At 63.1% G+C, this 13,319-nt stretch overlaps 1 protein-coding gene across 2 annotated transcripts; it reads right to left on the bottom strand.

Moving 5' to 3' along the window:
- Nucleotides 1-75: 75 nt before the first annotated feature.
- On the bottom strand, nt 76-10,629 carry WDR18 (WD repeat domain 18). Of its 2 annotated transcripts, XM_043590080.1 has the most exons (11): nt 9,585-10,628; nt 8,430-8,540; nt 6,846-6,979; nt 6,549-6,690; nt 5,953-6,096; nt 5,748-5,812; nt 5,529-5,653; nt 5,136-5,302; nt 4,195-4,263; nt 3,977-4,104; nt 76-1,905 (listed from the first exon to the last, which is right to left on the bottom strand). In XM_043590080.1, exons 1-11 carry the CDS (start codon nt 9,792-9,794, stop codon nt 1,842-1,844), a joined length of 1,359 nt encoding a protein of 452 aa, XP_043446015.1. In that variant the 5' UTR covers nt 9,795-10,628; the 3' UTR covers nt 76-1,841. The 2 variants fall into 2 exon arrangements, with proteins under 2 accessions (XP_043446015.1, XP_043446016.1); XM_043590081.1 differs by lacking the exon at nt 76-1,905 and having other exon boundaries at nt 3,973-4,104; nt 9,585-10,629.
- Nucleotides 10,630-13,319: the final 2,690 nt, after the last annotated feature.

Raw genomic sequence — 13,319 nt, 5'->3', positions numbered from 1 at the left:
AACTTCCTCCCCACCCCCAGTGAAGCCCCCCCCCCCCCCCCCGCGCCTACGTAATCATATGCCGTCAAACTTTTGTTGGTTTATCTGCTTTATTTAGTGGCCACCTTCCCTACTCAACAGTGGAGGGCAAGAGTGGGTCTGGCTTGCTAACGTGGTCTCTGATGCTCGCACACAGTGGGCACTCTAGTTGACGCTTGAGCTCAGACAGGACAGTTACATCACCCTCCACTGCTCCAGAAGCTTCCGTAGCTCCCCGCCCTCTACCATCCCCCGAGCCTTCTCCCGTGCTCTGACCAGGTTCTTCCCGTGACCCTGGCATGCAGCAGGTACTCACTAAACACTGGCTGACCCAGGCCCACCAGCACCCTGCACGGAATCCTCTCGGCCCGTCCTCCCCAAGGTGGGGGGGCGGGGGGGAAGTGTCCCAACACCCCTCAGGGCACAGAACATTCCCGTGCTGATGAGCGAATCTACACTCGGCTGATTCTCCACACACAAAACCATCTCCTTTTGGAGCCAGCGTTACAGAGGCAGGAATAAGACTCCATCAGATAAATAAAAATGCCAAACGGCAGCCAACAGTGTGGATCCAATTTGGAGAGGAGCTGCAGAGCTGTGTGCCTGGGTTCCGGCCGACAAGGCCACCGTGTCCAGCCACTTGGCCAGCCACCCGAGGACAGGGAAGGTCCCAGGTTGCAGGCTCGCGCCCTGACCTGAGTCACCGCTGTCCTGCCAGGGGCCCCTGGCACCAGGGAGCCCACCCACCTGCCCTGGTCCTGGCTGAGGCACCAGGAGGTTAAGAGCCCACAGGGACCGCCCGGGCTCTGCCCACCCTGTGGTGAGGTCCCTCTGACAGCACGACTCCTCAGGATGAGGGGCCCGTGCTGGGTAGGGGACGGTCCCTCACCCCAAGCCAGCTCAGCGGATGCCAGCCGGCCGCCCTTGGCCCTCTGAGGGCTCACACACACGGGCGCCCTCTGAAGCTGCCCGTTTCCACTACACTTCTGCCTTTTCTGCGTCATCTCCCCACGGTCAGGGGCCGGGACAAAGAGCCCAGACTCTGCGGGAATCTAGAACTGCCACTTCCCAGCTGTATGACCCAGCATCAGCTCCCTGACCACCGTGCCTCAGTTTCCCCATACTTACAAGGCGATAATAGTTCCCATCTCCCGGTTGCCGTGCAGGTTCAACAAGTGAACACACGGGAGGTGTTTTCCCCAACTGTGGTAAAACGCGTAATAAAATTTAACACTTTAACCTTTTTTTTTTTTTTTTTTTTTTTTTTTTTAGAGACAGAAGACAAACTGGGAAGGGCAGAGAGAAGGAGTGAAAACCTCAAGCAGGCTCCATGGAGCCCGACGCAGGGCTGGACCCCGGGAACCACCAGATCACGACCTAAGCCAAAAATCAAGTCGACGTTTAACCGACTGAGCCACCCAGGCGCCCCTCATCGCGACCACTTCCAAGTGCACAGCTCAGTGACATCAGGCGCACTCACACGGTCGTGCAGCCAGCCCCCACCACCCATCTCCAGAACTTTCCATCTCCCCAGACTGAGGCTCTGTCCCCAAGCAGCACAGACTCCCCGCCCCCTGCCCACCCCTGGCTCCCCCAGTCTGCTCGCTGGCTCTGTGGACGCGACTCCTCAGGGGACCCCCTGTGCGTGGGGTCACGCAGGACGTGTCCTTCTGGGTCTGGCTTCCGTCACCGCGCAGTGTCCTCGGGGTCCATCCGTGTGGTGGCAGGTGGCACTTTCTAAGGCCGGATCACATTCGGGCGTGTGGATGGACCACGGAGTGCCTACCCTTCGTGCGCGGACGGGCACCGGGGGTGTCCCGTGACTAAGGACCGTGCTGCTGTGAACGTGGGTGTGCAGGTACCTCTTTGCGCCCCGACGTGCATCTCCTGCGGGTGAGAGGGAGCCCGGACACGGGAGTGTGGTGAGAGCCGGGACACAGGCCTGCTGGAGCACGGGGAGGCCCGATTCCCGAGGACCCTCCAGACTTTGCGACGCCAGCACCCGCCCCACGTCCCCCCCAGCGCACACACGGTTCCCTCCTGGAACACGGCCGGCAGGCACCGGGTGTCGCCGGCCTCTTCCCCTCGGCAGCGACTGCGCAGGATTTGGGGTCAGCTTGTGCTACAGAACGGCACGTGAACCTCAGCCCGGACCTGATGGCTCGCCCCGTGCCACGCACCTGCCGCATGCCAGCTGTGCACAAGCTCTGAGGCCTCCCTGCGGACCCAGAAGGGCCAGGTCCCGCTTTACAGATATGGAAACTGAGTCTGGGCCCGAGCGCAGCTTCTCCGAGGCCGCAGTGACCAGATGGAGAGGCCAGCGGGGACCAAGCGTCCCCTGATGCTCTCGGGCCTGAGTCAGATCACAGCCCCCCCGCCCCTCCCCTCAGCCCTGCAGGAACCAGGAAGGTCGGCTGCCTCTGCCCCGGGCCAGAGGGCGGGAGGAGTGACACGGCAGGAGGAAACCCCAGGACCCACGGAGTCAGCAGCTGAGGGTCCAGAGTGGTGCTGGGCGGGGGGGGGGGGGGGCTCTGACCCTGTGAATCCTCGGGAGGTCAGGGCAGGGGGAACAGCGCCCCCGAGGCAAGAAGCCAGAGCCAGGAAGAGCGGCCTCCAGACGAAGGTCGAAACGCTCAGCCCATCTCGTGGCCACCTGCCAGCTCCCTTCCCAGCACCCGGCCCCCAGAACCAGCAACACATCTCCTTCTGAAACATTTACTCCTGGAACACGTACAGGCAGCCAAGGGCATGGAGGGAGGGCACAGGGGCACAGGCACCAGGGGCTCCGAGGGACCCTCGCTTGGGTCTGGGCACCAGAGCCCCAGTCAAACCAGATCTTCCAGACTTTCTGGAGACCCAAGGGTGAGGACAGCCTGGGCCCAGCCTCCAGATGGGAAAACAGAGACCCTGGCACTCTGGGGAGGGGACTGGCACCCTTGGGACCCTGGCTAAGCCCCTCCCTGCCCTCCGCTGCTGACGGGAACCCCAGAGGCCCAGGGCCTGCTGTAACCCATTCTGGCCTCAAGGGGCTGATGGAGCCCAACTGAAAGCTGTGGGGGTGGGGGGCTTACAACGTGGTGTCCCCAGTTAGCCAGCAGGACCCCATCTCATGCCCCATCAGCTGCCGTGTGGCGAGACCCGTGGCCAGGGCGCACAGCCAGAGGAAGGGGCCATCCCTGAGCCCAGGAGCGGGATCCCAGCCGGGACTGCTGGTTCCAGCTCCAGGTTCTCCAGCACCTGCTCAACCACGTGGATTTTCTAGGTCATTAAGCTGAGCTGTCAGGGGTGGGCAGCCTTCTGGAAAGTTCCGAGGATGGCTATGGGGCCCACGTGTCTGAGCTGGGCTCCAGGTGCCGGCTGACCACTGGCCACATCCCCAGGGCAGGTGTCCCTTTTAGGCCAAGGGACGTCCTCATCGGGCCGTGTGGGCACACGTCCTTCTGGAGGACTCTGGCCCAGAACCGCCACCACGTGAGCCAGGCTGGGGGCACCCTTGCTGGGAGGCCATCAAAGGGACGGGACCAGTGGGACCACACTGCGCTCTCTGAACCATTCCTGCCCCGGGTAACCTCCACCCGCACCTCAGAAGCCACCCCTGCCCCAGCACACCCTCCCACCGAGCGTGGCCTGGTCCTCACGGTCGAGCGAAAGCCCTGGGGCAGCCGACCAGTCTCTGAAAAGAACCATGACTTCTTGACAGAGTTTTAAAAACCGGGCTCCGGGGGCTCTGCTGAAACGGGTCCCGCTAGGAGTCCTGGGGCCACCACGCGGGACCTGGGGCCACCCCCCGCCACCGCCAGGGCACACAGAGGGTTGGAGAGAAGAGGCTTCTAGTCCTTTTGTTAAAGACAGAGCAGCACCAGAAGCCGCACGGAGGCACCGGCGGCCAACACGTGGTACACAAGGCTCCTCGAGGGGGCAACACGTCCAGGGGCCGCTCGGCGGCCGGGGGGCTCACTTGGCCGGGCGCGTGATGATGCGCGTGGAGAAGTCGAACAGGTCGCGGTTGACCTTCCGCAGGTTCCGCACCTCGTCCTCCAGCTCGGCCACGCGGATCCGCAGCTGGTCCTGGCCGCCCAGGACGCTCTGGGGAAGGACAGGGAGCCGGGTCGCCTGCGGGTCCCGGACGCGGCGGGGGCTCGGGCGTCCCCTGCCCGCCCCGTGGTCCCGGCCCACCTTCTCCATCGTGCCGCTCATCACCGCGTGCAGCTGCTCTGCCCGCTCCAGGTGGCTGGGCTCCGAGCCCTGCAACACAGAAGGGGCCGCGTGGCGCCCAGTCAGCAGGGGCAGCGGCCCTGCCGGGGAGGTGCCTTCCTGACACCCGCTGGCCGAGGGGACGCTGAGGTTTGCGGAAAGGACCGCCAGATGCCGGGCTGGGGCGCGCGACGTCTCTGCTGAGGTCACGGGCCCCAACCCCCCGGCTGGACGGGTGCAATGTACTCCCAACGCGGCCCGGGGGCAGGGACACCCAAGGCCACGCCGTGGGCACAGCGCTGGGCCCTGACGGTCGTGCAGAGACCAAGGTCAAGGAGGCCCAGGAGACGGGCCGGCCGGTCAGCCGAGGCCTCCGGCCCCGGCACACCGTGGGCCGGACGCCGCTACTGCTGCGGGGAGGCCGTCTGTCTCCTGCTGGACAGCGTCCGGGCACGCGGCCCTCGTTGGCACAGCCAGGGGCCAGCTGTCTGCAGGAGGGCTCCAGACACCCCGAGGGGCTTGTGCAGTTCACGGCACGGAACGGTGGGCGGAGCACGGCCCGAGCCTGCCAGGCAAGGACCTGCAGAGCAGGTGGGTGCCCCCGGGCCTGGGGCGGCAGACGGGCGATCCCTGGGGGCTCCCCTACCCCACCCCCGCGGCCCCCCGTGGAGAACAGGCCGGACACACGGTACTTTCAGGCCAAGCTCTGCTCCGCAATGCGCCCTCGTTCCAAACGCCCTGGGTTTCCTGAGCTCACCTGCCAAACCCCCGCCTGGGCTCAGTCGCCAGGTCAGAGATGGCCCCCCACCGGGAGCGCCGGTGCCCGAGGCAGGTCACCACCCTGAACCCGACAGAACGTGCAGAGCTGGGCAGAGGAAGGTCTTCCCGAGGGAGGGGACGCCCGTGTGGGGACGGGGACGTACCTGCTGGTGGAGGCCCAGGCGCAGCGTGAAGCCCCCTCGGTGGGGCTCATCCCCGTGCTCGGCGCCCAGCAGGTGCTTGCTGAAGTGGGGCAGGGGCAGGCCCGGCCTGAAGTCCGAGCTCAGCATGCTGAGCGGCGCCAGCATGATGGAGGCGTTGGTCACAGGGCCTGTGGCAGGGCAGGCCGCGGTCCGAAGCCGCCCCAGGCCGCGCAGGCGGCTCCCACGGGCCCCCAGTCCTCGCCCCCCGGCTGTCCAGGAGCGGCACCGCCCGGACCCCGGGCCTCTCCTCACCGCACAGGCCCCGGGGCGGCCGACTCGCCGGGGAAAAACCGTGGTGTGGACAAACCGCAGAAGCCGCGCGCCTTCGAGAGCCCCGCACCCAGGGCGCCTCACCTTTGAGGGTCACCGTCCTGATGCACTGCTTGCTCTGGACGTCCCACAGGCGCACGGTCTCGTCGTGGGAGCCGGAGAGCAGCACGCTGCCATCAGTAGACACGGACAGGCAGGTCACCTGGTTCCTGGGGACGACGAGCCCCACAGAGGGCGGCACAGGTGACCCCAAGCCGAGAGCCCGAGCACGGGGCCCCTCCCGCTCCTGGCCCCGCCCCGCACCTGTGCCCTCTGAACGCCTTCCCGCTGTCCTGCTCCGGCTGGAAGGTCTTCTCTCTCTGCCCAGGCTGTGGAGGCCAAGAGGGCCCGGGGCCGCGCCTCAGCCCGGGGGCCCCAGGCAGCGGGGCGGGGGGAACCTGGGGCCCCACGGCCCACTGAGCACCCCGGCCCGGGCCCAGGCACCCCCTTCCCCCACCTGTCCACTCACCCAGGTGCAAAGGTCGACCTGGAAGATGGAACCGTCGCTGCCGCCACAGAACAGGTGGTGCTCGGCCAGGTCCATGGTCACGGCCACGATGGCCACGTCGAACAGCACAGAGAGCAGGAGCTCGCCCGACGAGACCTCCCACAGCTGGGGGTGTGGGTGCGATAGGAGCTCTGTCCGCTCTGGACCCCCGGGAACCGGGGCCGCAGCCGCAGCCCGGGGGGCGGGGGTGCGGAGAGACCCAGCCTTCCCAGGGGCAGAACTCGCCTCTCAGGCCCGTGACCCCTCCCCCACCTGCTTTAGCCGCCGCCGGCCCCCGCCCACCGCAAAGCCCAAAGGGCCAGCGTGCCCTCAAATCCCCTGAGGTCTGGCCAGGGAGCCGCCAGGCGCAGGCAGCCAACTGGGAATTTCCAAGCCGACGCAGGCCTGGACCGTCCACCCTCTGGCCGTCCTTGAGGCGGGAGGCATCAGGGGGATTAGGAGCTGTCTGGAGCTGCCAGCCTGGGGAAAGGAGGCGACTCACTGGCTCACGCTGGCCAAGAGCCTGCCAGCTGCCAGGACATGACTCACAGATCCACTTGGGGGAGGGGGGTCCCTACCTTCACCGTCTGGTCCAGCGAAGAGGTGGCCACCCGGGCCAGGGGCCCCCCAAAGCCACAGTGCAGGTCTGTGATGGGGAGGGTGTGACGAGACCAGACATGCCGGGGGGCTGGGGTCCTGGAGGGGTCCACCTGCAGCACGCTGTGTGCAAGAAACAGACCTCAGCAAGGTGGGGGAGGGGGCCCACACCCTGACGCCCCGCCTGGCTCTCAGCCCCCTCCCACCCTGGGGCCCCGGCACGGCTCTTGCCACGTGCGCGGTGGCCAGACCCGACCCGAGAGGGCCCGAGGCCCCACCTGCACAGGCTCCACACCAGCACCAGGCAGTCTTTGCCCCCCGAGAGGAAGTGGCTGCTGTCCCCAGTGAACCGCAAGCATGACACATCCTGATAGTGGCGGCTCAGGATGACCAGAAGGTTCCCCGTGGAGACCTGTGGAGGGTGCACACAGGTCAGGGCAGGAAATGGGCGCTGCCCCCGCCTCCCCCGGCTGCCAGGTCACACGGGGGCACTGGGGGGAGAGCCTGTCCACACTGACTGTCCCAGCGCTCGGGTCAGGGGTTCATGGCCAGGGTGTCTGGGAGGAATACTGAGGCCTGGTGGGAGGCCATGCCTCTTCCCGGCTGTCCTGCCTAGGACATCCCCAAATGGATGATGATCTTGTTGGAGCTCCCACCCCCTCGTCCACAGTCACCCTGACCTCTGAGCCCTGTGCGTCAGCTGGCCCGAGGACCCCTGTCCAGTGCGGGACAAGGCCGTCACGTAACCATGGCATCCGGGGTTAGGGTTAGGGCTGTCTGCATGGAGGAGAGTGACAAGGCCACAGAAGAGGCTGGTGAGACCGTGGGCCCTTCCTTCCAGAACCAGCCAGACCTGGGACCCAGGAGCGGGAAGTCACCGTCTTCAGATGCCACCACAGGGGGATGGGCCAGTGGCCGGGGGCAACGGGGAGGCCCCTGGCGGCACGGACAGGTGAGCCTGGGAAGGTGGGGTGGGCTGCGGGGCCAAGACTCTGTTGCGAGTTGACCGGTGTTCCCCTAATACACAGATCCACGTTCTAACTCCTGAGACCTGAGGCCTTCCTTGAACACGGGGTCTTTACAAGTCTAACCACACACCAGAGGGTGGCCCTGAATCTAACCATTGGTGTCCTTACATAAGGAAAAGCCGGAGAAACACACAGCCTCCCCCTGAGGCCCCCGCTCTGAGGATTTCCAGCTTTCCTCCCCCCTCATCCACACAGATGGAAGGGGGGAAAGGTGGACAGTGGCAGATACCGGAGTCAGGTCCTCAGCCGGAGTTGCTGCCTTGGGTTGGCTGTGGGGGGCGCCCCCTTGTGTCCACGGCCCGCACCGGTCAAGAATTCGCCCGGAGGGTGAGGGAGCCAGGGTCAGACCACAGAGCCCACCAGCCAAGACCCAAGACGTCCCTCATTAGAGAGGGAAATGGGACACTGATTTCTGCCCACGCTCCCTGCACCAGGGCAAGGATTTCTACCATGATGGGCAACCTTTGAAGAAACCCCCCGCCCCAGTTTCCCTCCCTGCACCAGAGCAACCACTTCCTAGTTTTAGAATCGTTAAAAATCGTTAAAATCATTAAAAGCCTCCGGGGTGAAATAACCAAGCCCCCTCGTATCTCTGTGGCCCTCAGACCTCTGGGGGAAGTACAAGGTGTGTCCGTTTACAGGTGTGGACAAGGTCAAGAAAGGCAGAGCGTGATTATGTGCCCATCTTCTGGCTCTAAACCCTGTGCTGTCTGTGCAGGAGGTGACGCGGGTGTCCCCCGCCCAAACATAAGCAACTGTTGGTGACAACACAGTCTAATTAACCCAGCGCCCTGAGACCAAATCCCACTACCTTGGTTTTACGCCTGCTCTTACCTCCCACAGGTATATGCTCTCTGCAATCCCCGCCAGGACATACAGGCCATTGGGCGATGTGGTCAGACAGGTGACAGGTCCAGGACACATGATCTTCTGCTGGAGCTGGTCCTAGAGAGACATAAGACGCCTCTGAGCTTCACGTGGAACTCGGAAGCTAGGGGACAGTGGGGAGAAAAGTCCGAGAGAGCTAGAAAGAAGGGCAGGAACAGGGGTGATTTGAACTAATCAAGGGTCATCAAGAAGGCACCTGATCCAGCCCAGGCTTTGCAGGCTGGAGGGGGAGGCCTGCAGATTGCTGGATCAAAGCAGAACGGTGCTCACTCTGGGTGGGGGTAGGGGTGGGCAAGCCACAGAAGGTCCAGGAAGGAGTTGGAGAGCCCCATGGCCAGGCGGCTCGTGCCACAACCCCGCCTTCCCTAACATCCAGCCTGTGATCCTGACGGTCAGTTTTCTCATCTCTTTAAAGGGAAAACTTCCTGAGTATGAGTGGACCACACCAGGTAAAGCCAGAACACAGAGCTTGTCCCGAGAAACTTCAGCTGTCAGAGCCGGGCAGCAAGAAACTTCAGTGGCTGCACTTTGGGTATTTATGAGAAGAGACCAATGGGCCCTTGGGATGAAGCGTAGTATCTCTTTGGGGGGGGGGGGGAATAAATGCATGACTCTCCTGGGCCTCTGATATTCACCTTCCAAGAACAACAGGCCCGTGGAACCCCCACAAAAAATCCTTTTTTCCCCCCTTCTCCTTACATGAGCAGCAAACAAGTTTATTAGCGTGTTAAGATCAGAAAGCTCTCTTTACAGAGAGGGAGCATTCAAGAGCAAACACTCTGAAAGTCCTTTACTTAAACTTCGCTCCCCAAGCTCCCTCCCACCTCCCCAGCCCATCAAGGGTGCCTGCCCCACAGACGCTCCTCACTCTCCCCAGTGGCCCACCCTCAGCCCAGCGCCAACGATCCCACCCAACCCAGAGCGAGCCTCCCTCCTCGCCAACCGCCCCCAGACCCGCGCATGCGCAGCGCACCCTAACCGCGACCACCCCCGCCCCGGTTCAGGGACCCCGCGGGCCCCACCGACCCTTCCCCCGACCCCACTCTGGGGCACCCCGCGCACTCTCCGACGAAGCCCGGGCCGGGGCGCGCGCCGCCGCACCTTCCGCTGCAGCTCCCAGGCGCTGATGTAGTTCTTGCCCAGCTGCGCCGCCAGCAGGTACTCGCCATTGAGCAGCGCCAGGCCGCGGGGTCCGGCCTGGCCGCCGCGGTACGTGAGCAAATTGGCGCCCGAATGCAGCTCCCACACGATGCAGCTCCACAGCTGGGCCGCCGAGTCCGTACACACGGCCACTTCCATGGGAGCCGCCATCTTGCCTCCCCCCCCACCGCGCCGGAAGTACGTCACGCCAGCGAGACTCCGGCACCTGCGCCGCGGCGGCTAGAGCGGCGCCCACGTCTCCTCGCCCGGGCTGGCGCGTGACCACGTGCTCGAGAGGGGGCTAGAGCCCCGCCCCGCGGCGGTGGGGGCGCTGCCGTGGAGTTGGTGACCGTGGAAGGAGACCTCGCCCCCAGATAGGTGGGGAAGTCGGGGCTCAGGGTCTCCTGCAGAGAACTTCAGAGCCCGGAGGTCGCCTGGCCGTTTCCGCTGGGCGCCTTTGACCAAGTGACACGGTCTCTCGGATTCCTTTTCTTTTTTTTAATGTGCGAATAGTAAAGTCCCGAGCTCGCAGGCCTCGATAATCATTTGCACGAAAAACGCGCACTGCGTACCTAACCTGTCTAGCTGAACGCCCCCGGGTCCACCGTCCGCCGCCCCCAGACCCCTCTTCTCTGGGGCCACGAAGTGCACCTGTACATTTCAGGAACGTGGTGCAGGCCAAACAAGTCGCGATCTCGGTCTGAGGGGCGCCTACCCTCCACTACAGCTGCCGGCCCCAGGCCAGGTCTCCAAACAGCGCCTTTCAAAAACGTGGAATTAGTTGGAAACCTGTGAAGTCAATCCACTTAGCCGGTGAGGCCTTGGCGTCTATTCCCAGCGACACTGGAGGGTGCCGGATGCCCGGGGTCTGCAACAGTGCCGGAAGCGCCCGCCCCAAGCTGCCGAGGACGTTATGGGAGCAGGTGTCCTAGAGCAGGGCGGAGACCGTGCGCCCCCAACCCCGCTTCATATCCAGGAGACGATGGGTGGACGGAGGGAGGGAACCGCCTGAGCGAGGAACGGGAGCTCGGGGCGTGGGGTATCCGCGGCTCCAGCCCCGACCGCCAGGTGGCAGGCGCGAGCCTCGGACCGGGAGGCCGGACCCGGAAAGGGCTTTTGCCCAGGGCGGCTGCTCCCAGTCCTGGGGCCACAGCAAGAAGCAGTTACGGGGATGAAGGGCTGCCACGGGGAACCTGCCTAGTTTGGGGGTGTGGAAGAGGGGCTTCCGAGAGCAGGTGTCACTTGAGCAGGGAATTAACAACTTGGAGGGAAAAGTGGGCAGAGGAACGTGCAAAGGCCCCGAGGCAGACCATGGAGGATGGAGCTGGGCAGTGCAGGGCCTTTCAGCCAGTGGGCAGCCTGGATTTTATTTTATCCTGGAGGGCGGGGATCCATTGGGAACTTAAGGACTCTTGTAAATTGACGTGAGGAGAGCTGAGTGTGCAGGGACCTCCTAGTTCAGACAGGTCGCAAGTGGAACCAGGTCTCCCTGATTTCCACCCTCACAACGAGTTGATGCTCCTAGGTTCCGCAAATGTTTTTTTTTTTTTATATTTAAAAAAAATTTAATGTTTATTTTTGAGAGAGAGCTTGTGCAAGCCGGAGAAGGGCCGAGAGAAAGGGTGACAGGATCAGAAGCAGGCTCTGCGCTGACAGGAGAGCTGATGCAGGGCTCGAACTTGCAAACTGAGAGATCGTGACCTGAGCCAAAGTCAGATGCTTAACCAACTGAGCCACCCAGGCGCCCCTTTTTATTTTCTTCAAATGTTCATTTATTTTTCTGAGATCTAGAGCATGAGCGGGGGAGGGGAAGAGAGAGTGGGGGACAGAGGATCTGAAGCAGGCTTTGCGCTGACAGCACAGAGCCCCATGGAGGGGGGCTCAGACTCAAGGACTAAACCATGAGACCATGACCTGAGCTGATGTCGGGTGCTCAGCTGAGCCACCCACGCGCCCCCTCAAATATTATTTTAAACACTGGGTGGCTCAGTCGGTTAAGCGTCTGTCTTCTGTTCAGGTCATGATCTCCGGTTCATGAGTTCAAGCCCTGCGTCGGGCTCTGTGTCTCCCTCTCTCTCTGCCCCTCCCCCGCTCACACTGTCTCTCTCAAAAACAAATAAACATTAAAAAAAAAAAAGTGTGAATAAGAAAAACAAAATGGCTGGAATGCTAATTTACGCTTTTCAAACATTGGTTTCCCAAAATCAAATCTTTGAATCCCGAGTCCCTGGCGCTCCGTGGAATCTGGTTTGAGAATGTGTTTGAGAATGCCACTGTGTGGCTCCCAGGAGTGGACCCTGGTGGCCTTTCTTCTAAACATCAGCTCAAGGCTTCAATCTGCACTTTTTTTTTTTCAATTTTTAAAAATTTTTGAGAGAGAGAGAGAGTGAGCCTGGGAGGGGCCAAGAGAGAGGAGGAGACAACGTAACGCAGGCTCCAGGCTCTGAGCTGTCAGCACAGAGCCCGACATGGGGCTTGAGCTCATGAACCGAGAGATTGTCGTGACCTGAGCCATAGTCCGGACACTCGATCGCCACCCAGGCGCCCCTTGAACCTGCCCTTCTGAGCTGTGAGGCGAATCACTGTGAAGTTCTGGGCCTCAGTTTCCCCACATGCACAGCCACTGCAGCGACTGTAGTTTCCCGTAGCTATGGGATCTGGGTCCTGGGTCTGCGTCTGCTTCCAGGAAGTCTGGCCTGGAAGTCTCCAGATCCCTGGGATCCGGGACACAGGGGCAGGCGCAGCAGGTGTGAGTTGCAGAACGACCAACTGTGTAGACGGGTGCCCGAGTGTGAGGGGGCAGGCTTGATGCCCGGAGGGTGCTGGTTGCTGGCACTCAGGCAGGGGCAGGCCCAGGCGACAGCTGGATCGCAGTCCTGGCCCCTCACAGGCCTCCTTCCCCCTCCTCTCCTCCCAGGAGGTCAGAGGTCACCCCACCCCCAGCCCAGCCAGCGTGGAATGAGGACAGACCAGTTGTGTCAGAAGAGAAAGGCTACAGCCACACTTTGGGGGGGGGGGCATCCAGGGACCACCCCTGTCGCCAGACCTCCTTGGTGCCAGCTGGATGCCTGGTCCCAAATCCAAGTCTGCAGTGTGTGGCTAGAGGGGCAGAAGCAGGATGGGGGAAACCGAGGCACAGATACGGTTCCCCCACCGCCACCCCAGTAAGCCCTGAATTCTTTTTTGTTTTTGAGAGAAAGAGAGCGCAAGGGAGCGAGGGAGGGGCGGAGGGAGAGAGGGAGAGACTCCCAAGCAGGCTCCACCCTGTCAGCACAGAGCCGGACACGGGGCTCAGTCCCACGAAGCGTGAGATCGTAACCTGAGTGGAAATCAGGAGCCGGACGCTTAATCGACTGAGCCGTGCAGGTGCCGCTAAGCCCCGAGTTCTCATTCGTTATTATTTTTTCACTATTGAGCACCTCCTGTTTGTAGGCAGCGGGTACACACTGAAGAATCAAACCGACCCCCCTTTCTGGCGTCCTGGCCCACAGGCCCCTTCCCAGGGCAGCCCCGTCAGGGCCACGCGCGGTGGGAGGGAAGGCAGAGGACTCGGTGAAAACCCTCTCGCTCAGGCATCCCTTCCGGCACCGGCTCCGAGCCCTGGCGCCTTGCAGGTTCCCTCAGCTCTGCTGGCTGGACGCGGGTCCCCACGTTACCTCCAGGAGCCTCCCCGGCCTCCTCACAGGCGCGGGGCGG

This window comes from Prionailurus bengalensis, chromosome A2 (assembly GCF_016509475.1).
Source record: "Prionailurus bengalensis isolate Pbe53 chromosome A2, Fcat_Pben_1.1_paternal_pri, whole genome shotgun sequence".
Taxonomy (NCBI): domain Eukaryota; kingdom Metazoa; phylum Chordata; class Mammalia; order Carnivora; family Felidae; genus Prionailurus; species Prionailurus bengalensis.
This window is presented reverse-complemented; position numbering and strand designations above follow the sequence as displayed.

Coding starts and splice junctions, on each gene's coding strand:
- WDR18 (XM_043590080.1), bottom strand. CDS start 9,794: ATGGCGGCTCCCATGGAAGTGGCCGTGTGTACGGACTCGGCGGCCCAG. Junction 6,980..8,429: donor AGAGCATATACCTGTGGGAG/GTAAGAGCAGGC, acceptor CACCCTCCACAG/GTCTCCACGGGGAACCTTCT. Junction 6,097..6,548: donor CGCTGGACCAGACGGTGAAG/GTAGGGACCCCC, acceptor CCACACCCCCAG/CTGTGGGAGGTCTCGTCGGG.